The following is a 26288-nucleotide window of genomic DNA, read 5'->3' on the forward strand; positions in this document are numbered from 1 at the left end:
ATAATGACTAGGGCCGTTTCAGACATGTATTGTGGGCGCAACAACTGCAGAGCTTCAAGCGCAGTGAAGTCATAGCAACCAGAAGAATGATGCGGAGAACAGCAAGGCTCAAAATGCAGGAGGCAAATCCCATTAAATACATGGCTGAATATTACTTAGGAGGCAAAACTGCCTTCACAACCTTGTACTTTTTAGGTGTTTGGACTTGAAATTACCTTCCTTGTGTGGTATGACTGGATTCATCCAGGACCAGCATTCAACAGTTTGCATTAAGGGTTTACTTTCTGCAAAATGCAGAAGTACAGAGGAGGGAGAAAATCCTCTAACTATTGTGTGGATGGACCGCGTAGGCAGATAGGGTCTTTTACTCAGGCTCCCAATAATATTGGTTAATTGCTAGATTTCTCTAGCCTTTCTCAACTTGCATCACGAGTAGGCATGGAGGAGTTTACAGCGGGGATATATTGCTACAGAGTTCTCATTCTCTCTCTCTCTTAATTGTCATTCCCCTGCTCATAGGCACATTTCTCCAGCAGATTCCCTTGAGAGAGGTTTCCCCAGAATCTACGTAAAAGGATTCCTTCCCACGCCATGGTCTTAGGAACATCTCATTTTCATCCACCCGCGCCTCGCTCATGCACACACACACTCCCTCTCACCCTGCCACTGTGTCCTCGTGTCTCCCTCCTCGCTCACGCTTATGTTTTCTGTCTTTTTTCTTCCTCTCCCTTCACTTCTCAACACCCATCGCACCCCCGTCCTCTTCCCCATACCTTATAGATCCTCCGTGGGAGGCAGCATCTCCCTCACACAACAAGCGTGGGCCCTCCTCTGACAAATGACATGCCGGGCCCACCAGCTTTGCGTGGGGGGAGAAAAGCTTTAAGTTAAGAAGGAACGATGGATTTGATTGGATGCTGCAACTCAGGGGCTGTATCTTGGCAAGCTGTATTGGATTGGTCTCAGCGAAGAAGTGAGAAATGGACAGAAAGCTGCAATGCTGCTGTTTATCAAGCCAACAGTATGTTTTAAGAAGAAATAAATTACCATAAAACCTAACACTTCTGAAAACTGTCAAGCTTTCAACTGTGACAATAAAAACTGGTGGTAAATTTTAGACTTGTGACACATAAACATTGTCTGGACGGTGTGTGATTTTAAGTTTCAACTTTAGTCCAGGTACAGTCAAGCAAATCACTTACGAGTGCTCTTTGGCTAGCTGCTGGGCCAGAGAAATAGCTGTGGGGTCCCGGTCTAAGGCCAGGACAGTGACTTCAGGAGCCATGTTCAGTATTGCTTTGGTATGACCACCACCTCCAAATGTCATGTCCAGGACCACCTACATGCGAGAAAGAGAGAAAACAACAAATTTTTCTTACAACAGGGCTCCTTAAACACGATTCATCATCGTCATCACGATGGTAGTTTATCACTTAAGTGTTTCTTTGTCAGTAGTTCACTGTCAAGACATTTTATTCTGTCTCATCTCAAGCAACATAATTTCTATACTAGGACATAACTGAGTTTGAACAGACATTCACAAATTAAACTATCAAAGTCTATTTTAGTGTGCATATGAAAATATGTAAAGCTCATATTTCAAATTAAGGTTGAAATATATTCCTTAAATTCACCCACAGTTAGAGGTTTTAACAACATGAGTTATTTTGGTGTCTATATTTAGTCTTACCCTTTACATTTTGTAAAATTTTTGACAAGTATAAAAATGATTGTGGTAACAAACATGACAGGGCCAGTGATTGTTTAATCATTCTTGAAATTGGTTATAATCTCTAGCAAGTTCTGGGAAATGTAGGAGATGACGGCATGGTTTTCCAACTGATTTGCAGGCTGAGTTAGCCGTTAGTTTTCTTAATAAACCTAATGACCCACAACAAAATTACTTTGGTTCTAAATGTAAAAAAAAAAGTCCTATGGCAGGGGTCTTCAAATCCAGGCCTCAAGGGCCGATGTTTTGCAACTTTTAGGTGCGTCCCCAGTCTAGCACACTTGAATCAAATGTCTGAATTACCTCCTCAGTGTCCAGTCAAGTCCTGCTGATGACCTCATTATTTGACTCAAGTGTGTAGAGGCAGAAACACATCTAAAAGTTGTAGGACACTGACCATGGATTTGAAGATTCCTGCCCTATGGAGTCAGCTGGAACTGGACACATTCATAAGACTCAAGCAGACAATTAAATCTTTGGACACATTAAACAAACACTGGCCTTGTCATCCATGTGTAAATGGTATTGGCACACTTAATCATCTAACTATAACGAATGTAAATTACCCAAAAGTAGTGATGTGCATTTCAAAAATGGATCTGACTTGAATTCGCAAGTCAATTTTCAAAGATCCCCATTGTATAACCCACTAGTCCACTCAAAATCACTCCGTCTGATGGAACAGAAGCTATGACTACACACAGGTACTCTTTGCATGTAATAGGTTATAATACTTTATAGGAATTAATATCACATTTTTCTTGCGAATAATATTGTGGGACATTTCACTGTTTATGTCCACACCTGATCTGGATGCTGCAAATGCTAAATCTCAAGAAGAATGGTGCAAAAATCATCATGATTTGCAGAAATCATCAGAAAGCAGTGTGGAAACTATTCCAATCAATACATGGCAAGGCTGGAAGCTAAGGCCCTGTAGAATGACTTGTTGGCAAAGTCATTACTACATTTCCGCTGGCATGTTGTAGCGTCCAAATGTTACAGCCAGCAGCTGGCTGGACCACAAAGTTCATGTAAATTGGATGAAAGTAAATGCAGACTAATCCTGAAAGATGATATGTTAGAAGCTGCCAAGACTAGGGTAGAGGTTCACCATTTAAAAGAACAGCTACCCTAAAGATTCGGTCAGAAAAACAATAAAACAGGTTAAATGCATTGATGTGACATAATGGCCTAGTTAAATTCCAGACCTCCAATAAAAATAAAAATTTGTGTCATGATTTGAAAATTTGAATATACCTGTGTGGTATTTGGTGCCAAGCTATGACATAATCCCAATAAAAGACATGTTTTAACAAAGTTTGCTGGTTGTCACGTGTCTAAACGTGAAACAATTCAAGGGATTAGCGTACTTTTGCAAGGCTCCCTTCTCATCTGTGCCTTTCAGGGTGGTTTGTAAAAATAATTTTAACCTATGATCCTCAGCTAACATGTCAAATTAGAACACACAAGAAACTATAAGTAGCAATCACCAAACAGACAGAAAACAATGTCTACGAAAGATTGGTAACAGAGATTCCAGACATATATATATATATGCTGATGGAATAATTGAAAGCCCTTTAGGGTTCTTGTCCCACTTCTTAGTCCCACTTCCAATGAAGTTGGAACATTGTGTAAAACATAAATAAAACCATAAAATTATCATTTGCAAATCCTTTTTGACGTACATTCAACTGAATTCACTACAAAGATATGTAATTTTAAAATTTTGTTTTGCAAATATTTACTCGTTTGGGATTTGATGCCTGCAACACATTCCAAAAACGTTGGGACTGCACTTGTCATGGAAATGCTTTTTTGTGTGTGTTTTTTTTCCCATGACTGACAATAAAATGTGCAGATATCTAAGAGCCAATCAGTAGTCAGCTTTGGTATTGTCTTGTCCACTTTTGCTTCCACCCTGCTACCTGTGCTGGTTCAGTGGTGACTGCGGGTCTATTGGGTGGCCTACTGCTCTCTGTGTGGTACTGAAGTTAGGGGCTGTTATTCAATATAACCAAACCAAAACAACAACAAAAAAAAATCTGTTATGCTAATGCACATCATCTTACTGCCAAAACATCTAACCCTTTCATCTTACAGCTTTCTAAATGACGGAACTACTCATAAGTTGATCCCGTCGGAGTCTTTCACTTTTCTACCAGGCTTTAATTGACCAGACTAACCAGCAAAGTAACCAATGAAAATACAAACAGATAAGACAGAAAGTTGTCCCATAGATAAGCAAATGTGAAAACTATATAGATTACAAAAATATCACATAGATCCTAGTGGGTTACCCTCACCATTAATGCAAACTGAGATTTTATGGTCTGTATAATTTGAGCTGCTTGGTATTTCATGTAAAAAAAAAAAAAAAGTAAATCAAAACAACTTATTGTCATCTGCCTTGAAATAAACTATTTATCTTGGGCGTATTAATAAAAAATAACAAAGTGTGTGAATAATTAAAATAAATGTAAAGTCCCAATGAGCTTTTAAGTAAGATTAAAAAAACATAATTGTGAAAACTAAGGTTTTTACTTTTATGGTAAGGATTTGAATCTGTACTGCTAAATGTTTTACAGTATCCTTTACAAGAAGACAAAGTATTGGAAATCTAATTCTTTTATTTTCTACATTTTACTGAAGTCTTTGCATTTTTCCCCAACAGAACTCAACTACTTTAGACAAAGGTTTCACATAATCCCATAACCTACCACAGTTAAAGTATAAGTGTTACAAATATTACTTTATTAATCTTGTCTCTAGGTGAGAGAGAGCATTAAAATGTGCAATAACTGTCAACCGTTATGCAGCATATTTGATGCTAGCTAGTTTCTTAAATCTCCTCTTTGGGTAACACAACTGAAATCAGATTTCAGAAATTATTAAATGAAAGAAAATCACTACCTGATCAGTCTGAGATGGAAAAGAAATGATCACATTTAAGTTTTTTCTTCTTCTTCTTCACATGTCCCCTCTGGTAGTTCTTAGATTTTGATAAAATGATAGGAAATAGATGTAAAATGAGACTAAAGGAAATGCCACCTTTTCTCCACAAAAAAACATTAAACATGTCGATCGATAGTGACGTGGAAGGTAGGGTGTGTGCGTGCATGTGTGAGGGAAGAAGTGATCAATGGCGGTTCCCTCTCCTTTCCAGCGCGCAGCAGCAGATGGGGAGGGGGTGTGGGCTAGTGGGATGAGTCACACGCATAATGAACTTGCCTGTTGTGCTATTCAATAAAAAAAAAGGGAAAAGTAAAACAGAAACACATACAGCAAAGTAGGCTGTTTCTATAATAATTGTTGATACAGGTAAACCAGGAGGCAAACTGGCTGTCTTCTAGAGTGAACTGAATCTACCAAGATGATCCTTTGTCACACTGTATGAAAACTGTGAGCCAAAAGCTACGCAAGCGTTTTTACGTCAATTATGCAAATGATATGAAAATGCTCCATAGTTTTTTTAGAAGTGGTTGCTGGTTGTTATCAGCTGGATAGATTAAAAATAAAACTACACATTTTTACTAGGTTCAAAACTAAATCTCAACTCAAATACCAAAGCATAAAAATTAAAATCTCCATGTTTAGGTCATTCAGAAAAGGTTAGTTCCCTCTGTGGAAAACAAGGCTCCTTGAAAAGAAAAGATGTTGTAGAGAAAAAAATATCTTCAGGTATATATCTCGTCTTGCCAGATTGACAAAACAACTCATTGAAAAGATTTGGTGGTAACAGGTTTGGCATTTGCAAATATGACTGACACCAAACTTGGATATGAGTCATTCACATTGATATTTCATGCAGAACGGTGTCTGCGAGGCCCTCCCCTAGAATGTGCCTATGCAGAGAAAGCAGTAGGCTTCCACGGTACAATATGGGTGATTTTGGATGCTCAAATGCACTGATGAAAGAAGAAAATTATTTAAAAACAGGTATATGCTCCTTTCTGTATTTTGTGGTCTTTGAGAGGTGTGCAATATCTGCCTTTCCCAGCAGAGGGAACAGAAGAGTTAGGAGTAGTCCGTGTTGCGCAGTCCAGCAGTGAGGCTGCAAAGTGCTATTATCCAGGACACATAAGCAGTTATCACTCAGCATTATTAATGGGGGATTTCTTTCAAAAACAAAAACAAAACTACATTAAAGACTCATTTGACCTGGTCTATACATGCTTTACTTTTGAGCTTTTGAGAAAAGAAAAAAAAAACGTCACGTTTTTACATAAACAAAACACAGCATGTGCAAGAGTATATTATGTCAAGACCATGTGGCAAACAAGACTCTCATCTCGAGCTTACTTGTGGTTGAATTCATTAGGAAAAGGGGAGCAGGAACCTGAGAGAAGCCTGAGTACTCACCTAAATCCTACTTGTGACTCCCCAGCCCAGGTCAGTTACAGTGGGGGATCTAAAATGTCATTGAGGGGAGTTTTTACAGATCTTGTTACACCAACACACAGACCATTAGGGAGACAGATACACAGGTACAGGATCGCTTTTCTTGTCGCGTCCGTTGCCATGGTAAGACTGGAGGTAACCGGTTGCATTTCTTTCTCTGTCACACAAAGTTCATGGCAAGTTACAAGTTTGCAGAAATTTGGAAGGGAGGGGGTGCAGTAAAAAAATACTGTAGATGAGGACAGAGCTTCAGGTTTGCATTAAAGACAGTGGTTTTAGGTTTACTGATTGCTTAGAGAGAGCATTGCATTTTACATAAATCTAACTCAAAACTGCTGCTCTGCATAGCCGATATTAATATTATCTTAAAATGTGTTGTTAGTGCCTCAATCTCTCGCTTGTTTCCTCATTTGGAAATCTGTTTTACTTTAAAATGGGCAAGTAAAGTTTCTCTGTCTCATTTAAATGAGTCTAATAGCTCTGCACACGGGCATAGCAGGTAGGAGGCGGACGTGCACAAAACAGATGGCCAGTGAGAGCAGACAAACTCAAACGGCATGAAATCCTGTCAAGAGATTATGTTGACGGTGATCAGTCATGTCTGAGACTCATGCAGCCTTCTGCCTCATCTACCTAAATTAATTACAACACATACATTCAATACCACATGTACCAGTAAGTAAGTAAGTAAGACAGAGTAGGTCAATGAGGGATAAAGAAGCATGAAATACTGTAAAAACTCTTTGCCACAGGGCTCCTTCCAAATGCCTCCCTCTATGATGAACTAATCTCTCTTTTGTTGAAGGAATGCTACAGAGTTACAACAAATACTTTCATTCCTCATCCTTTCAGTGTTGTTTGCACTCTCCTGGCAAGAGTTTAAACAAATGTAGTCAAAGAGGTATTTCAACTGGTCAAGACAAGACTCGTCTGCTAGTGTAAAAACAGGCTCAGTTCATTTAACAAAAAAAACTAACAAAAAAACCCCAATTACTCATCTGAAGTTTGTAGGTCATTTCCAAAACTGGGAATGAATAAATTTAACCTGACATGCAGACAGTGTTTTTCCCGGTACATTAGAGGAAACTTTTTATTTTAGGTGTTCCCTGGTGTTAGGCTAAGAATTCAAAACAGAGACAGAAATAAGTTTGGGAATTTGATCAAGGAAAAAGTGACCGTGTAGTTACACAAGTGTCTTGGAGTACATACAAGATTGTCAAGACATGACGTTATTCCAAAAGAATGGGTTTAAGAATTACACATGTGCGATCATATAAATTAACTCTGATTGGGAAGCCTGCCGTCCTGTAGGTAGAAAGGCTGTAAAATTGTGAAATAAAAAACCTATGTGTGTAACATTTTTATTTGTCAGTAAGAACAGATAACATATTTCCAGTCAAAAGTTTACACAAACTCATTAATGTAGAGCATTTTCTGTTTTATTATAACTTTTCTTTCTTCCCTTAGTCCTCATGATTGCTTACAGCTGTTAGTTTTTCTTTGTTTGACAGAAGGCCTTGGATTGATCAGCACTTAACTATGGGAAAGTAGAAGGATCTAGGTGAAGATGTAAAAGAGAGGATTGTAGATTTGGAAAAGAAAATGTTTTCATTTACAAATAAATATTGATTCCGAGTTTTTCGGTTCAAAGTCATTTACTTGAATGTGTCACTTATTTGCCAAGATCTGGAAAACAACTTAAATTGTCACCATCAGATGAAAAGAAATTGATTAAGGTCTTCAGAATCGATCCAGGAACCACTAAGACTCAAGTTTACAATGGACAGGAAACTGCAGAAACACCAGTATCACCACACAACATGTCACAACAAGTTTAATGTTGGAGTGGTCAGAGAGGGTCTAAAATGATCTAAAATTGGCATATTCAATCTTAATTTAAATTTGCTGTTGCTCACATGAACAGACTAAATGCAACAATAAGACTGAGCTATTTTGCCAAAAAGTTGAGATGATTGTTTAATGGAAAAAGGTTGTGGCTTTCAAACCCAAGATCACTGAACTGCTTGTCATGCATAAAGATTAATTTCCTTTCAAGTTGTACTCAGAGATAACAAAAGGTGAGTGCAATAATGGCGAAATAGGGTTACTTCTAAATTCTTCAACTTCACTTCAAATTAGTTTTGAATCATATAGCTGAACTCATTTGAGCGTTCCGATAAGACAGTTATCATGAATGCACCTCAAAACTGGTTTCGGATTAGTTAGGCTAACATTAAGTTGTGGAACAACTTTCCCAAAATTTTAACCCCAACCATATTAAAAAGTTATGAAGTTTTCTTAAAAGTTAAGTCAAAAACAAAGTAGCTTACATAAATTCTGCAAATTCCATTTTGTATATAGTATTTGACCCTATATGACCTTGTATGAATTGGAGAAAACCATAATCAATTCCAAATAGTGCAGACTAGAGGTAAAGTAGGGAGCTACTTTACCTCCCTACTTGATGGTAATCAGACATTACCATCATAAACAAACACAGGTGTATGTTTTATGATGGTAATGTCTGATTCCAACCTGGGAGCTCACAGTACACCTGTGACTCAATCATTTTGGACCACAGTTAAATGTCACAGACGATAATGAAGAAATAATTGCCATGAAATTTGGTGTCCTCAGTGGACAGGAGTTTTAATCTGATGAAGGTTATTATTCAAAATCCAGGTTTAGACACACTTCATTAGGTACTGATGTTAGGAGAATAAAATAATTTACAGACATGCAAATGCTGTTTAAAATATGAACGGAACAATCAGCATGATGTAGTGAGGGAATTGGAGGATATGTTTAAACATCTTTCTCAGAAGGTTCACACATAAACAACATAACAAATAAAAATGCTGCTTTGAAAACCAAACTAGAGTGAAGCATATTAATATTGGTTAATTTCAGTGTTTTTCCAAATAAAAGTATAAAATACAGGGAATTTTGGAGTCTGATTATTTAATGCTCTTAACTTTTAATCTTAATTTCTTTAGAATGGTTTTTAAGTTGTTTCCCTACACATGTTAAAACTAGCGGCATTATACATTGGCTGCAACACTGAGTTCCAGCCTGGGGTGTTTCCGAGTGGACTTTGCATGTTCTCCCTGTGCATGTGTGGGTTCTCTTTGGGTACTCCAGCTTCCTCCCACAGTCCAAAAAAATTACTTAAGTCATATGGTCTCTTTAAATTCTCCTTGGATTTGCTTGCTTGTTTGTCCTGTGATGGACTGGCGCGTATCTGTTAAGTCTCCCGTTTTGGCAGAGAAACTACCATATTCTACCCCGGCATGCTCCCTGTAAATTTCTAGTAGTAGAGTAATGCAACACCCCTCGCCCCTCTCCAACTTAGACAGTATTCAGACTTCAGCATGGCTTTTGAAACTAAAAGGCTTTCATAAAATGTAGTTAATTACATTTCATGTATAATGAACTGGTCCAATTATTAAATTTTTTATAGACTCGTGTTAGTTTAGAAACTTAACTAAAGTGTGACAATAAAAGCAAAAACAAAAAGTCTGTAAGTGGACAAGAACTTTTTCGCAGCAATGTAAGTATGCAATACCAAAAACAAAAAGGGTAATATTTCGAAGAAAGTAGTTTTGAGAGTGCCAGACATTTTGAATGTGCAGTTGGTCTCATTTTTTCTCATTTTTCTAAGAACATTCCTAGTTTGGCTTGTCTGGAAGATGACATCAGTTACTGGCTGACACATCTGTGTAGCTTTCACGGTAGCAGGAGACTGAGGACAAACTCAAAAAACTATCTGAAGAATTTCAGGAGGCTGGCGAGCAAGTTTGTTATGGTGTCTCCCCAAACCTTATATAGCAACTTTTAGGCACAATCTAGACTGTTATAAAACACATAGGAAAGGTTAAGCATATTTATGTTCCCTCTTATGTCACTTTGCTTTACAGATCCTAAGGATTTATTAGGGTTCACAAAGCCATGAAGTAACAGCAGCAAATTAATGGAATTTGTGGAAAAGTAACCAAATCAGTCAAATCTGTAATGTGCAAGTACAATCTTACACTGCATAACGTTAAAAGGAAAAACAAATAATAAACGTTTAAAAACTACAACATTGGGAATCAGAAGACTAGAAATGAAGGCATTACTGTTGCTGAAAGGTTTGTCCTTCTCTCCTTATTTGGTTTTGTTTTTAACTTAAAACACATCTAACAGTATTACCACAAGATTGAGAGAGAGAACAGAGATTGAACCTAGAGGCCTGATGAGGAAAGAGAAAAACAACACTAGGCTCGAAATGCAGAAGAGGGATCGCCCTTCGTGAGGACAGTGAAGGCCTCCAGGACAACAAGACCTTTTAATTTCCAAGTTTTAAAGTCAACTTAAGCAAAAACTGTTTAGACAAGTTGAAACAAATCAACGTTTACGTTTAGTTGGAATTTTACTGTCACAAATCAAGGTTTGTTTGGGTCTAAAAACCTGAAAGAGAACTAAATCCAAGAGGGGAAACATGATGGGAGTAATAAAATGAAAGTAGGAAATTACTAAATTACAGCTAGGAAATATAACTTTTATGGACATGGATGGATACAAAGGCACCTTTCACAGCTGATTGTAAAAAGTAATGTGTACTTTTACAATGAGTAGCTGAACTAATGTTTAAATTAGTTTTCCTTCTGATTTCATTTTGTCCTCTTCTTGAAGATTCTTGAAGTCCAAAGCAAACTATTCATGAGAATCAAAATGTTTTTCAGTGATAGTTTCAGTTCAAATAGAGGATATTTTTTAACAATTTGTTTACAACTATGTCCTGCTGAACGCTGTCCAGGGTGCTGATCCTGGGACCATTGGAGATGTGGGACGTTAAGACAGGCCCTTGAATTCATTCGACAGCAAAATATACTTTAAAACAATTTACCTGAAATAGAGAATGTACAATGCTGTGAAAGTGTTTGTTCCCTTACAGATTTCTTCTGTCTTTGTTTTTTTCATTTTGAATATTTTTTGACAGTATTAACCTTTAATATGACCGGGAAACGCGTGGAGACAAAAGGGAAAGACATGTAATAAATGCCCCAGGACTTAGAAACAAGCCTAGGACAACTGTATTGAGGATTGCCTCTGTATATGGTAAGCTTTCTCAACCATCCGAGCTACCCAACACCCGTTTTTTGTCAGATTATCAAATGTTGGTATTAGATTAAAAACATAATCTGAGCAAATACAAATAGCATTTTTCAAATTATGTGTCCTTTTTATGATTTTTCTGTCTTTAGAGAGGTTTCATTTAAATCTCTTGGTCAGGTAATAGTAATGCCTGAAGTTGGCTTGTGAAATTTTGCTTACCTTTTTAAAAATATTTTTGTTAATTACAGTTCATTCATGATATAACAATGAAGATAGCTTTGTTTTTGCTTTCTTTCCTTAATGAATCACGTCCTCATTTGAAAACATTTTACACCTTTTAGGTTATCTTTTCTAGATATACTAATGTTGCTTGGTACTTAATGTTTAAATGAACATTTAAATGTTAAAAAAGCAAAAATAGAAGGACACTGTTTCACAGCATTGTACAATTGTAAAATATTGTCTGTAACCTCAACCACATAAGTGCTAATTATTTTCTAAAAACAACATTTGCATAAATGATGTAACTCTGCTTAATAATAAGCTAGAGTGTATGATAAATCTATTACTCAAAGTGTTGGTTATTTAGCAGTGCAATCAGATGCCAGTCTAGAATATGAATTATGCAACATTACATCACTAATTAGGCTCATTGTCATAATGACAAATCATTTCCTGTTTTGAAAGTTGTGTTTTTTTGTATCATTGTAAAGACAATGCATTGTTTTAAAGCCTGATTTTCACTAATCAATTACTTAGGGTGTGATTAAAAAAACTAATACCATCTCTCCATTTATTTCAGACCATATACTAATATATTTCTCCTCCTCTTTCATATATTTTCCTCATTCATGTACCCATCTTTTTGTACCAGGATTATCAGATATTTTCTCGAAGCGCTGTTTCAGTTCTGTTAATACAGTTACCTTTCTTATTAAAAAGTAGCCTCAAAAATGTTTCTATAACAAGGAAACCCCCAGTATCATTCCTCCTCCACACGGAAAAGGTTCATAAAGCCCATGTCAAGTGTCCACCCACTTCAAAGAGTCCAAAGACACCTCTTACACCGCACTGATGCTGAGGAGTTCCCCGGAGAGACAAGGATAAAAGATATGTCTATGATTTCACACACTATGAGCATTTAAGTTAATATTGACTGTATGCGGGCATTTCAAAGTAACAATAAGTCACCTTGTGTTTTACAGACTGCATTTGCTTTAAAGATCAAATGAGACCAATTATAATTATAAAAACCCACAAACATAAGCTCACTGTAAAAAAAAAAAAAAAAAAACTAGATAGAAGTCTCCCATTTTGGATTTACTTTGTTACACTTGCACACCAGTGATTGTATGTAAATACTTTGACATGCAAGAAGCAGGCACATCTAGAACAGACACCAGAGGGCATCAGTGGTGGCATCACGAGTGGCGTTTATTTAGCAGTGTCCGGAAGTCCGACAGTCAATAGAAAGGTGAAGGTCACAAGTCACAGAGGATGACTTGGTGACACGAGACAGACTTAACAGTCTTAACAGCACTTGATAGAGATCGATAAATATCAGCTGGAAGTTTGAATGAGGTCAAACGGTCATATGTGTCGCATTGTTTTGATGCAGTTTTGTACCAGTTAACCATTACTATGACCTAGTTCTAGGTTCGGCTCAACTTTTAAACTAGATTCCTTTTCATAGTTTGGCAGCTAAGTATTTCAAATTAAGTTCAAAGTTGCAATATTGACTTATTCGCTTTGGATCACAAATATGTTGGAGTATAAGAAAGTATATGAGGAAATCATCCAGCTTTTGTCATGGTTTGATTTAGTTTCCGGACCCACATGCAGAAACCACACGCTGGATGGAAAAGGTAAGCGATTTATTTACAACAGGACAAATTATATTCAGTTCCCTGGACTTCGGCAGGAGGGCGAGGGTCGCCCGACCAGGTGGCCTGAAACGAGAGCTGAATTATAATGGGCTCGGAGTGAGTGAGTGTGGAGGAGGAATCAGGAACCTTCTTACATTTGGCGTGGATCTTTCAGAGCGTGGGGGTGAGGTGCCAGGGTCCGGTGCGAGGGAGTGCTACGGTGCCTAGGGCGGGTGCGAGGCGGAATTGCGGGTGGTTGGAGCGAGAGGGGTTCGGTGGAAACGGCGGAGCAGGCAGGCAGGTATTCTCGGCAAGTTCTTGAAAAAAAAAAGAGAAGACAAAAAATTCCTTAAACAAACGAACAGGACACAGAGAGCTAGTCGCTACGAGTTGCACAACAAAGTTCTAGAAACAAGATCAACAGGTGAGGCCAGAGTGACTACCGGTATGCGTTAACCATCTAGCGAAGACTGAAGGGTTCTGCTGCTCCTATATTCCAGCACGCTGATTAGGCAGATCAGCTTCACCTGCGCTGGCTCCACAGACTCCTCACGAAGATCCTCGCTGAAAGAAGATGCAACACTCGCACTCACACTCTCATGCACACGCTCTCACACCGGAACTCTGACACTACCCCCCCTTCAAAGACCGCCACCCGGCGGTCGGGAAGATGACGAGCCACGAGATGCCTCGAAGTCCCTAATAAGTTCGGGATCCAAAATAAAGGAACGGGGAACCCATGACCGCTCCTCAGGACCATAACCCCGCCAGTCCACCAGATACTGAACCCCTCGCCCACGTCGGCGAACATCCAGGATAGCCGAAACGTCGTATGCCGGATGACCATCTATATCCCGGGCGGGCGGCGGGGGCTCGGAAGGAGGGCAAAGGGAACTAGAACGGACTGGTTTGATGAGGGAAACATGGAAAACAGGGTGGATCTTTAACCCCACAGGAAGCCGGAGATGAACTGCGGAGGGGCTGTGGACAGAAGTGATCTCAAAAGGACCAATGAAGCGGGGAGACAATTTGCAGTTAGAAGACTTAAGGTTGATATCTCGAGTGGAGAGCCAAACCTTCTGCCCCGGTGAGTACAATGGCGCTGGCCGTCTCTTTCGGTCCGCCCATCTCCGATTACCCTCTGCCGTCCGGTTGAGGGCGGCTATGGTCTGCGTCCAGATGTGCCTGCAGCGGCGGAGGTGATGCTGGACCGAGGTGACAGATGCCTGCTGGTCGTCCGATGGGAACAGGGGAGGCTGGTAGCCGAGAGATGATTCAAATGGAGACAGACCTGTGGCAACAGAGGTGTGAGAGTTGTGGGCATACTCTACCCATGGCAGGTGTGTACTCCAGGAGGAGGGGTGCGAGGAACAGAGACATCGGAGGGTCGCCTCCAACTCCTGGTTCAGTCGCTCAGTTTGGCCGTTGGTTTGGGGGTGGAACCCCGAGGTGAGAGTCACCTTAGCTCCTAGAGCGCCTCCGAACTCTTTCCATACTTTGGACACAAACTGAGGACCTCTGTCCGATAGGATCTCTGAGGGTATGCCGTGCAGATGAAAAACATGTTTAGTGAGGAGATGGGCTGTCTGCATAGCAGTGGGCAGTTTGCGTAGTGGAACCAAATGACAGGCCTTAGAGAAACGGTCTATGATAGACAATATAGTAGTGAAGCCCTTTGAAGGCGGTAACCCAGTAACAAAGTCCAGTGCAATGTGAGACCATGGGCGTTTGGGAACAGGGAGAGGTTGTAGTAGGCCACTGGGGTGCTGATTACCAGTTTTATTGCGAGCACAATTCGGACAGGCTAGCACATAGTCCTTGACATCCTTGTACAAGGATGGCCACCTAAAGTGCCGCCTGATCAAGGAAATAGTCCTACTCACTCCAGGATGGCATGAGAACTTTGCAGTGTGGGCCCAATGGATGAGGCGAGCCCTGACGGTCGATGGAACGTACAGCCGGTTAGGCGGTCTAGTAGCTGGACCGGGTTCCAACTGTTGCGCCGCCAGTACTTCTTCCCTGATCCCCCAGGAAAGGGCGCCAACAACACAGGTAGGTGGAACGATGGTTGCGGGTGGAGTCTCTTGTTCCAAGGAAAACTGTCTGGATAGTGCGTCAGGCTTAGTGTTCTTGGATCCCGGTCTGTAAGAGATGGTAAAATTAAACCGGGAGAAGAAAAGGGACCAGCGAGACTGTCTGGGGTTAAGTCTCCTGGCCTGTTGGAGGTAGGCTAGGTTCTTATGATCAGTCCATACAACAATCGGGTGCTCGGCCCCCTCCAACCAGTGACGCCATTCCTCAAATGCCAGTTTGATGGCTAAAAACTCTCTATCACCGACGTCGTAGTTGCGTTCGGCAGGGGAAAAATGGCGAGAGAAGAAGGCACATGGATGCAACTTATCATCACTGGATGAAATCTGTGACAGGACAGCCCCCGCCCCAGTGTCAGATGCGTCCACCTCAACTACAAACTGTTTCAACGGATCAGGCTGCATGAGGATGGGCGCCGCAGCAAACCTTCTCTTAAGCTCAAGAAAACTTTGCTCTGCTGCCGGCGGCCAACAAAAACTAGCCTTGGAGGAGGTAAGGCTGGTCAAGGGAAGAACTGTCTGGCTATAGTTCCTAATAAAACGACGATAGAAATTTGCAAAGCCCAGAAAGCGTTGTAGCTCCTTTCGTGAAGTGGGCGTGGGCCAGTCTAAGACTGCTTGGACCTTGGCCAGATCCGTCTTCACCTGCCCACTCCCCAACACAAAACCCAAAAAGGCGACAGATGAGACGTGAAACTCACATTTCTCCGCCTTGACGAACAGTTGGTTCTCCAACAGTCGTTCCAAAACTAGGCGTACATGTCTCTTGTGTTCGGAAAAAATAAGGATGTCGTCTAAATAAACGAAAACAAACTGATTTAAATAATCCCGGAGAACATCATTGACTAGAGACTGAAATACTGCAGGAGCATTCGTAAGACCAAATGGCATCACCAAATATTCAAAGTGACCGAGTGGTGTCCTGAAAGCTGTCTTCCACTCGTCCCCCTCTCGCATTCTGACCAGATGATATGCGTTGCGGAGGTCCAGCTTAGTAAATACGGTGGCTCCCTGAACGAGTTCAAATGCTGAGGCGAGTAATGGTAGGGGATATTTGTTCTTCACGGTAATCTGGTTTAGGGCCCGATAGTCAATGCATGGTCGAAGTGTCCCATCTTTCTTACCTACAAAGAAGAACCCCGCTCCTACAGGTGAGGTGGATGACCGGATTAATCCAGCAGCCAGGGACTCGCTGATGTATTTCTCCATGCTCTCTCGTTCCGGTTTAGATATATTGTACAATCGGCTGGTGGGTAATGGGGCTCCTGGAAGTAGATCTATAGCACAATCGTACGGACGGTGAGGTGGAAGAGAGAGAGCTTTAGACTTACTGAATACCTGGTGAAGGTCATGGTAATCCGACGGTACTCTGGCCAAGTCGGCTGGAGCGGGTTCCTCTGTAGACCTCAAGACAGCTGGAGGTTGAGCAGATTGAAGACATGTAGATAAACAGTAATTGCTCCAAGACTCTACCCGACCAGTCCTCCAATTGAGGTGTGGATTGTGACGGAGCAACCAGGGATAACCCAAAACCACTGGAGACTGAGGGGTAGGGAACACAAAAAAGGTAATGGTCTCCCGGTGATTTCCTGAAACTAACAGTTCAATAGGAGTTGTTCGATGTGTGATGGCAGGTAGAGCCTTCCCATCCAGGGCCACGACCGGAACTGGAGCTGGAAGGAGAACAGTGGGTAATTGTAGTTGATCAACCAGGTTATTATCGACAAGGTTCTGCTCACAACCGGAGTCCACAAAAACAAAAGTCTGAAAGGACCGGTTGGCAGTGAGTAATGAACAAGGTAGCGTGAAACGGGATATAGATTTTGAGCCACCCACCACCGTTCCCGTAGCTAGTGGCGGGCTCTGGCTTTTAACAGACTCAGGCAGTTAGCAACATAATGCCCGACCTGGCCACAGTATAGGCAGGCTCCAGACCTTAAGCGACGTTGGCGCTCCTCAGGCGGGAGTCTGGTCCTCCCTATTTGCATAGATTCTTCTCCGGTCTGATTGGCTGGGATGGGATTGAAGTCGGTCCTTCTTGGGGCGAAACTCGGCTCCTTCTTGGTCCGGGCCCTGTCTCGGATTCTATTGTCGATCCGAATTGCCAAGGCAACGAGTTCTTCCAAGGAACCGGGTTCATCCCTGAGGGCTAGTTCATCCTTCAGATCTTCGTTTAGAGCCTGAAGGAACGCCCCTGTTAATACCCCAGCGTTCCATGTGGAAGCCGCGGCCAGGGTTCTAAAATCAATAGCAAAGTCAGCTACTGATTGATTACCCTGCTTTAAACTCAATAAACTGCGAGAACTGTCAGCCGGTGACTCGGAATAACCAAAAGTCTGTGTAAACTCTAGTACAAACGAATCATAGGTTCGGTGAAAAAGATTGTGCTGGGCCGACCTAGCCTCTGCCCACTTTAGTGCTCTTCCTCTGAGGTTCCCCACCACAAAAGAAATCTTAGCACTGTCAGTCTGAAAACTCTGAGGTGAGGAAGAAAATACTAAGGAGCACTGTAGCAAAAATCCCCTGCATCTGTCGATCTCACCTGTATATGGTTCTGGCATGGGCGGTGAAACCTCTCTGAGACGAGCCGAAGCGGGGGGCGCTCGTTCCGGAGCAGCGGAGACGCCAGTCTGAAAGGAGGTGGGCGGAGCAGCGACTGGTGGCGGGTCTGCTGGAACAATTCTTTGGTGCAGGGCTGTGAGAATATCAGATAATTGCTCCAATCGCTGGTTAGTACTTCGTTGTTGATCAACTAGTGCGTTGAGCATGGAATCGTGGCGAGCGATGAGTGCGTGATCCAGACTGGTGTTATGTGGTGGTTCTGCTGGGTCTGACTGGCTAGATGGTTCTGTCATGGTTTGATTTAGTTTGCGGACCCACATGCAGAAACCACACGCTGGATGGAAAAGGTAAGCGATTTATTTACAACAGGACAAATTATATTCAGTTCCCTGGACTTCGGACACACTCTCATGCACACGCTCTCACACCGGAACTCTGACAGCTTTAGTATCTCCATGTTTCCAGAGAAAAAATATTTAAATGGGGAAAACAGCAAGCATACAACAGGAGAAGTCCTAAGAACAGAACACCTTGTGAATTTGTTTCAGCAAATCTAAGGAAGACTCATTTTCAGCATGATCCACTGAACGACCTCTCACCTTTCAGGAGGCAGTGAACTGTAAAACTAGCATACATATCCGTAGAGCCATAGAGAAGGTGAACCATTCTCTACAGCAGATGAATTCAGTGGTTCCACCTGGAAATATCATAACCTTTATTGCAATACTTGCTAAAAGTAATTCCTGTCTTGGGTCTTTCTATTTTTTAGGAAAACATTACCCTGTCCATATTTCAAAACCTAACGTAGCCTCACATTGTTTTGTGCTTAATCAAAACCATTAATCTTGAGATTAATGGTTTTAACCTGACATTGTTAATGGAGATAAACATTAATCTTCCTGCAAGTGATCAAATGTTAGTACTTCTGTCAAAAGTCAATTCATCACTGATCGCAAATTGTTTATGGTTGGTCAAAAATACTCTTATCAATAATCTGAATTAACCATTTTATAAATCGACAGCTTTATTGTTGAATTAATACTTTTTTTTTTTTAACATCCAGCCATGTCTGCAGTAGTTTTAATGTGGAGATACCATGAACTGACAGGCTCCATAACTTACTTCCTCAGATCTAGATGTAACCTTTGACCCTAAAGAGCTCAACTTTGAATACAATTAAAGTAAATTAAAGAATTCAATTACGGTCTCCCACTTCTCCTATACCCTGCTGTATTTTAATAAAATAAGCATTGCTTTTGTTTTACCTCTTATTCTCATGATTTGAGCTGTCGTGCTGTTTATCTGCTGTGCGGCCAAGCTTTTAACAATTAGTCATTGTCAAAACAGCCAGAACAAAAGTAGAAACTCCAAAGGGTCGTAGGAGACTCTAGTGAGATAGTACAGATGACGAATTTACGTCAGACACTTTCTGCAGTTGAGAGGAGAGAAGAGCAGAGCAGACTGGGTGGAATAAATTAGCCCTAAGGTACAACTTCAGGTCACCCCTTTGGTCATTAATTGGAGGAACCTGATGATACAGAGTTCAGTGGCATGCCCCATCTGCAAGTTTTTTCCTGAGGATGAGGCAACATCCTGGTAAAGTCTTTCTACAAGACAATGCATAAACAGTTGAACTGGTGTCCCTGTATGATATTAAGGTCTTTGTGTGGTCAGTCAAGTACCAGATTCTTCAACCAAAAAATATAATAAGAATAGCTCAAACATTAAATCCATCCCGGTGCCAATCTGATAGATTTCAAGAGTAAGCTACAACAGATATGGATTAACTTATAGCAGAGATCAGTTAAATCAGCTTTATGACTTTGTAACCAGGTCTGAGAAGGGTGACATAGACTGAATTGGAACCAGCGTTGTGCTGGTAGTGCCGACTACATATCTTTGTTCTCATAGCATACTTACATAAATAGTGGCACAACCTTCCAACAAGTTCCATTTATTTTATTTCCACCAGTCTGGGTGCTTATTTTTTCATGGCAATGAGTGATTTTAATTTTTATAAATAATGTAAAACATATATGAACTAAACTAAAATAAAACATATACATCTCAATATACATAAGACATAAACTGTGCCTGGATCTTTCATTCGAAGGTTTAGTCTGAGCATGTCCAAGCTGCAGGAAGAGGATTCTTGTCTGCAGTCTGGTGTAGTCATATCTTCAAAGAACAATTTGTGTGACAGAGTGATATAGGCAGCATTTTTATTTACCTAGCATATCCTAAATGTTTGCAAATTAAAGCATTGTTGGGATCTGACTTGGAGGCAATGAATGACAGCTGTGAAAAAAAAAAAGATTGGACAATAAAAAAAAAAAGAAAAGGGAGGGACCTGTACTGCGTGCATGAGTCATCACTCTCAACCTCCATCCCCCAGTCAAACAGTTTTTTTTTTCTTTGCAGGTTAGAGAGCTACAGAGCTGCATGTTTTTATATGGAAAGAATCCTTTATGCAGATAACTGGAGACAGAACTTATTAGGCAAAAGATTTAGAGCTGCATCAAGAATCAAATCAAGCCACTAAAATATAATTTTACATGCAGAAAAGAAATCTACCTTCTTATTGTTTTACTCTGAAATCTGCTGTATTTGGGTGCGGTTGCGTGTTTATATTCATTTTCACCACATTTATATATTGACACTTCTGTTTTAAGTTAAAAGAAAATGAAACATCTACAATTGCCTTCAAATAAACATAATACATTTCTATGCAAAATTGTTGATTTAAAAAAAATCTAGTCTATGATACTATATAGACAGCTGGCAAACATGCTTGCCATTGAAAAGCATATCCTAAAAATTTATATAAAAAGATCCAAAGTCCTTGATTGTGTAAAATCAAAAATGTCATTAATAAACTGCTCGGTTTTCATTTTTCATTTGACATTTTCTTGAAAACACACACACAAATAACTATTTCATTCATTTACTTCCAAGCCAAAGAGTTGTTTCGCTCAAGATAACTCTGACTTTCTAACATTTGATTGCAAAACATAAACATGTCAGTGCAATTTCAGATTTTCTGGTGTAAAAAAATGGTGGACATTAAAATATTTGTAACTATTTGGGATTTTAATATGGTACTCATTATTCTGCAAATAATGACAAGGACAATGGTTCTGATCTGAAGTTTTTTTAAGTAATAGTATTAAGACTTTGTTGTAGCAGCCGGCTCTTGTGCTTCTTTCAATAACTCTTGTGAGACTTCACTGCCTTAACTGGGGTCGACTTGTGTTTAATTGAATTTATTAAACATAATTACGATTTTGCACTTGTCTGTAAAATGTCTAACAGCTTTTCTGTGTCCTGAGAAAAGGGAAAAAAACTAATGATTCAGTTGAGAGTACTACCTGCAGATCTGCGCGATGACATTGTGTGAAAGCACAGATTTGGACAATATGACATTGTATTTGCAGAGAAGAGTCTATCTTGAATAATTAGAGGTGAATGACTTTAATCTGCTAGACGAACAATGAAAAGGTCTGATGTGATCATAGCTTTCTCCCCCATATTCAATAGGAGTATGCAGCATTTTCAGTTAATTCATTTTGATGCATTGTATAGACCTGATCGCACATAGGACTGAGGTTAACAGATGTAGGATTTGGAAAAATGATAAAATTTCAATATTTGGTACTTCTTATGTTTTGATCTCCTAAAGTGTGGATATTTTGTTGAGGAATGTATTAATGTCCCAACTGGTTAAAAGTCAGAACTTATTGCAGCATAAACATCTAGTACAAACCATTACAGGTAGATTTAATTCAGGTGTGTTGGACAAGAAAAGACTTCTAAGACAGGACACTGTCCCTTGAGGACTGGAGTTGTAGACTTCTGCTTTATACGCTGACTGCTAAAAGTCGCCACCTGAACCAAGTAGATAGATATGAACCTCTTACTGGATAATTGCTGAATGGGCAATTATCTTTCGGTTGGCAATAGGTTAGGGAGATAAAGTGAGTGTCTCACCCTCCCCAGTTTCTACTATACAAGCTCCTGTGGGCACTGCTATGGCATGTTAAAAGTAGAATTTAACATAAATATGTATTATATGTATATATTATAACATATGATAATATGCAATAATATGTCATTTTAAAACCTGGTGAAAATATTTTTGCAATTTTCTTTCGTTTACAAAATTCTAAAACTGAACCCAATTTTTTGCCCGCCAATACGGTACCTATGATTAGTAATTTTGTAAGATTTAGTAATAAAGACAAAATAATTTTTATGTTTGAACATATTTAAATAAGTCATCTCAGTGCCACTTCGGAGCAATGAAGCAGGCAAAAACCAAGCGTAAAGGCAAAACCAAACTTGGAAGTTTACAAGTTTGGTTTTGCATACTTGTCAGTACAGAGGATGTTGCACTGATCAGTCTTCAAGTAGCAGCTTAGTCAGATCTAATCTTTTTAGCTGCAAGTATATTAAATATTGTTTCACAAGCATTTAGGGAAGTTATTGATTACTTGGACAGCTGTATCTCTGTGTCCTGAGACTCACTGCTTGTGTTCACAACGTTCAGCACAAGGCATCTTCAAAACAAAAACAAACCAAGTTTGTTCCACTATTAGGACAAGCTGAGCTCTGCATCCAGCATATCCTATCCTCTTTCTTGTAGCTTTCAAACTTGTAATCTATTGGTTTCCCATAACCTATGCAGATGGGTGATCAAGCACCACCCTGAAAGCACTGATTATTCTTTTCATTGTGCATCCAGTTTGCCTAAAGCTGTTTTTCTATGACTGTAACACAAATCTACGGACATTTGATTAAATAGAAATCCTGACAGGAGAGGTAGGAGACACTCATCTACATAAATATAAAAAATTATTGAGAGAAAAGACAATCTCTGGCTTCAGCTATAGAAGTAAAGTGCTATATATAGCAATTTCCTCCTTTCCCTTTTTTGCTGCCTTCTGCGTCACAATACCTATATAAAAACTGGCAGAACTAACACTTCTATCTTTTCAACAAAAGACCATTTAAGCTGGAAAATACAGGTTTTTGTTTTGTGCACTAGCTTTATTTTAAAGAAATATAAGGCACCATGTAGGACACCAACTTTCATTATTAAATAAAAGCTTTAACTAATTATATGAAAGAATCAATCTTTGTTTCACCAAGAAACATGAAATAAGGTCACAATTACGCCCTGGATCTATTCAAAATGATTTTGTGCTTCATTGGTGCATGAACTGAAGAAATTCTCTTAAGTGTAACACTACTGTCAATACAGTGGGACAAAGAAACAATGCAAACTACATAAAGCCCAAGAAAACATACAAGTAAAAGTGAAAAGAGGGGGGTGGAACCCTTTAACTATATTCACAAAATGTAAAGAAGCAACAGAAAAGATGGCTTTCTCTCCTGAAGGTGAATTTCATGGCTCTAAAGGAAGACAAAAGATGAACAGGGCCAAGTCCATTAGGGCGCGCAAAGAGGAAACAAACTAGAAGGCTTGATAATTGTAAAAAGAAATGTAGAGGCATTTAAGATGAAGCTTCCAGTAGTTCGAAGACTGGGTTGACAGTGTATGAAATGAAAGGAACTAGGCAATGGGGTGAGTTTGTGAAAGTAGCTTGAGGGAGGCGATGGACTTGAAGGAAAGCTTTGGAGGAAAGCTTCACAGCGTCTTAAAAACTCATTTTTGGTGTATTCAGCCCAACCTCTTTTTTACCAATGCTACTTCTGTTTTCTGTATTGTAGGTTGATCATATTGGGGTAACCAGAGATTATGTCAATACCTCTATATTGTTAATGCGAAGGATTAGCATTTAGAGTATCTAAATGATACTCTAATCATTTAGAGTATTTTTGCATGTTTTTATACATGCAAAAATACATTTGCATGTTTTTGCAAATACATTTGAATGCAAATACAATTTCCAAATGTATTTGTTGGAAAAATAAATTAAGTCCTAACCTGAAATATGTAATTGCCGGCACACACAAAAACACTGTTTTCAAGATATTATGATAAAGTAACAGTATTATTAAGGTTACTAGCGATTGTATACAATGCTTTCAGAATTCAGAAGATCAGGGTGTTTTACGTATGTTTTACTCTTGGCCCAGGTCTGTAAAGTCATTAGCTTCAATATGCCAAATATTATTTTAAATGATCAACTAAAAATCGTTATTAGTATAACAGAAATCCAATCCTAAAGAGCTTTGACTCCTTCTGGTTGGAAGGCCTCCTTGCCATCACCCTAATTTTTAGCTGCCTCCACAGATTCTTTATCTGATTTAAAGTGGGACTCCAGCATACTCCAAAACATCATTGTTACAACCGGTTAGAAAAAGCATTTAGGTAAAATTTGAAGATTATTTAGCCTAGGATTTATGTTTAAGTGAAGGTACTTTCACAAGGATGTTGATGCCACAACGTGAATGAAATAGCTTTAATTTTCAAATTTATTTGCTCTTAACTCGCTACCGTTTTCCTTTTCTACAAGACACCTTGCTGCAGAGACAATGTTCCCCAAAGCAACAAGTGATAGCAAAAGAAGAATCTAGATGAAGTAGTGTACAAACTTAGCAGAAGTTACTATCAACAGGCATCATTTTTAAGTGAGTTTGACATTTATGAAAAGTTTGTAGTTATTCCTTCTGTAGTTTTATTCAGCCATGGACAGATTTACAGACATCTATGCAAAATGCCTAGGATTCACCAAACTGCATAAGGACTGCCTATTTAGTACAGTTAAGAAATTATATCATAGCTTCGTTTAAAAAACTTAAACTGTCCATTTAGCCTGTACAGGAAGGTGTGTACATATCTATAATATGCCTAAATTTTAAGAGTGACTTTTTAATAAGAAGCCATGCTAGATTTGTGCGTGCCGTTCTTTTAGGGTACACCAAAGTTTATACTAAAGGTTGGATCCCAAGCATAACTGTTCTTTAAATGTTGTTTTTGTCAACAAGGATATAGTTAGACAGAAGAATTTGGGTCTTTAGCTTTCCTTAAAAAAATGAATGTTCCACATTATCTGCTCATAAAACATTGAACAGACATTCCAGTGATTAACTCTAATCAAGGACATTCTAGGTGGTCTGTAGAAGTCGGCATTATAAATGAACACTGAGAAATGACTAAAGAAACCTGTGGCACTGGCTTAGGTCAGCTCAGTCATGTAACGTCAAGCTGACATGGTCCTTCCTGCCAAATTACCTAAGAAAAAGAGTGGGCAAGTAATGGGAATGCTCTAGCTTAGAACAGCAGAACCTTATCTAAATGTCACAGGAGTACATATAATGTTGGCTGCACATGATGTACTACAACTAAACTGAAAAGGTGTTAGATGAAGGAACAGATCACAAGCAAAACCAGTGGAAAAGGTTTGTGAAAAACTATTTTAAATAAGCTTAAACTGGACTTTACTGCAGGACCACGGCAGACAATTATGTTAAAAGGGATTTTACAACTGGTAAGTTGATGCCAATCATCTTCCTCTTTGTTTTAACTATTAGGTGTCAGGGTGAGTGTAGAATTACCTAATTTACTTTACAGCATTTCTTGAGTCTATTTGTCCAGATGATTATTCCATATGTGCACAAATAATTTTAAAAAATGTATTTGAAGAAAAGAAATCCTTTGGAAATTGAGATTTACTGTAAAAAAAAATTATTTATACCTCAGTCAAGAAAGGAAAATGATCTATTATGAATAATACATGCTTTTTATCATCCTGAACATATTTAAACAAAAGACTGCTGATAATGTAGTTGGCCCTTTTTCTTACACAGATTCATGCACGCACACACACACACGCCCGCACACGCACACACACTGAATAAAGATGTGTTGCAAGAATGAGTCATCTCCATCCAGCTGTCCACAGGGCATCCATCTGATAAGCATACCCACACTCTCACATCAGGAAAAAATGTAAACATTGCAATAAAACCTGCTGTAATAAAATCAATTCTGCATTAAATATGGATTCCAATGTTATACTATTCAAATACTTGGCATTCAAGCTATATGCAAATACAGTTCTCTGGGCTTAATGTTGTAGAAGCGCAGTCTTCCCCCCAATCTGTCCAAATCAATGTAGTTGTCTTACAAATTCTAAATGTAGATTATTTTCTCTCACACATCCATTGATCTTACTTACCACTCTTTCTGCCCTAAGAAAATCCTTTCAGAAGGTTTACTTGTAAGAGATTTTTATTTTTTTATTTTTATTTTGGTAGAACAACATAAAGAAAAAAACATATAGGTAACCTATTCTCACTGGCCATTTTATTAGCTACACCATGATAGTTCCAACTTACATCCTCTTTCATCGTCATAATACTGTCATTTTCTGATGGCATAGATTCAGCAACTGGCCTAAAACATTTATCAGAAATGTTGTTCCATATTAACATGATAACATCACCTATTCAACAACATTCCAAACTTTTGTACTGCAGGAGAACCCAGTTCTGTCCTTCTGAGTTCCTATCCTGCAACTTTTAGATACAACTTTGTTCCAACACACCAAACCTGGACTCCTTCATCAGAGTATC

General features: G+C 39.3%; 1 protein-coding gene across 3 annotated transcripts in view; it reads right to left on the reverse strand.

The window, feature by feature from the left end:
• The window catches only part of mettl15 (methyltransferase 15, mitochondrial 12S rRNA N4-cytidine), a 61197-nt gene that overhangs the window by 23959 nt on the left and 10950 nt on the right, over window positions 1–26288 (reverse strand). For all 3 annotated transcript variants that reach the window (XM_028014991.1, XM_028014989.1, XM_028014992.1), the window contains one exon: window positions 1203–1339. In XM_028014991.1, the coding sequence (XP_027870792.1) occupies window positions 1203–1339 (137 nt within the window). The remainder of the gene's footprint in view (window positions 1–1202; window positions 1340–26288) is intronic.

The sequence above is a fragment of the Xiphophorus couchianus genome, chromosome 4, assembly GCF_001444195.1.
Source record: "Xiphophorus couchianus chromosome 4, X_couchianus-1.0, whole genome shotgun sequence".
In the NCBI taxonomy this organism is placed as follows: domain Eukaryota; kingdom Metazoa; phylum Chordata; class Actinopteri; order Cyprinodontiformes; family Poeciliidae; genus Xiphophorus; species Xiphophorus couchianus.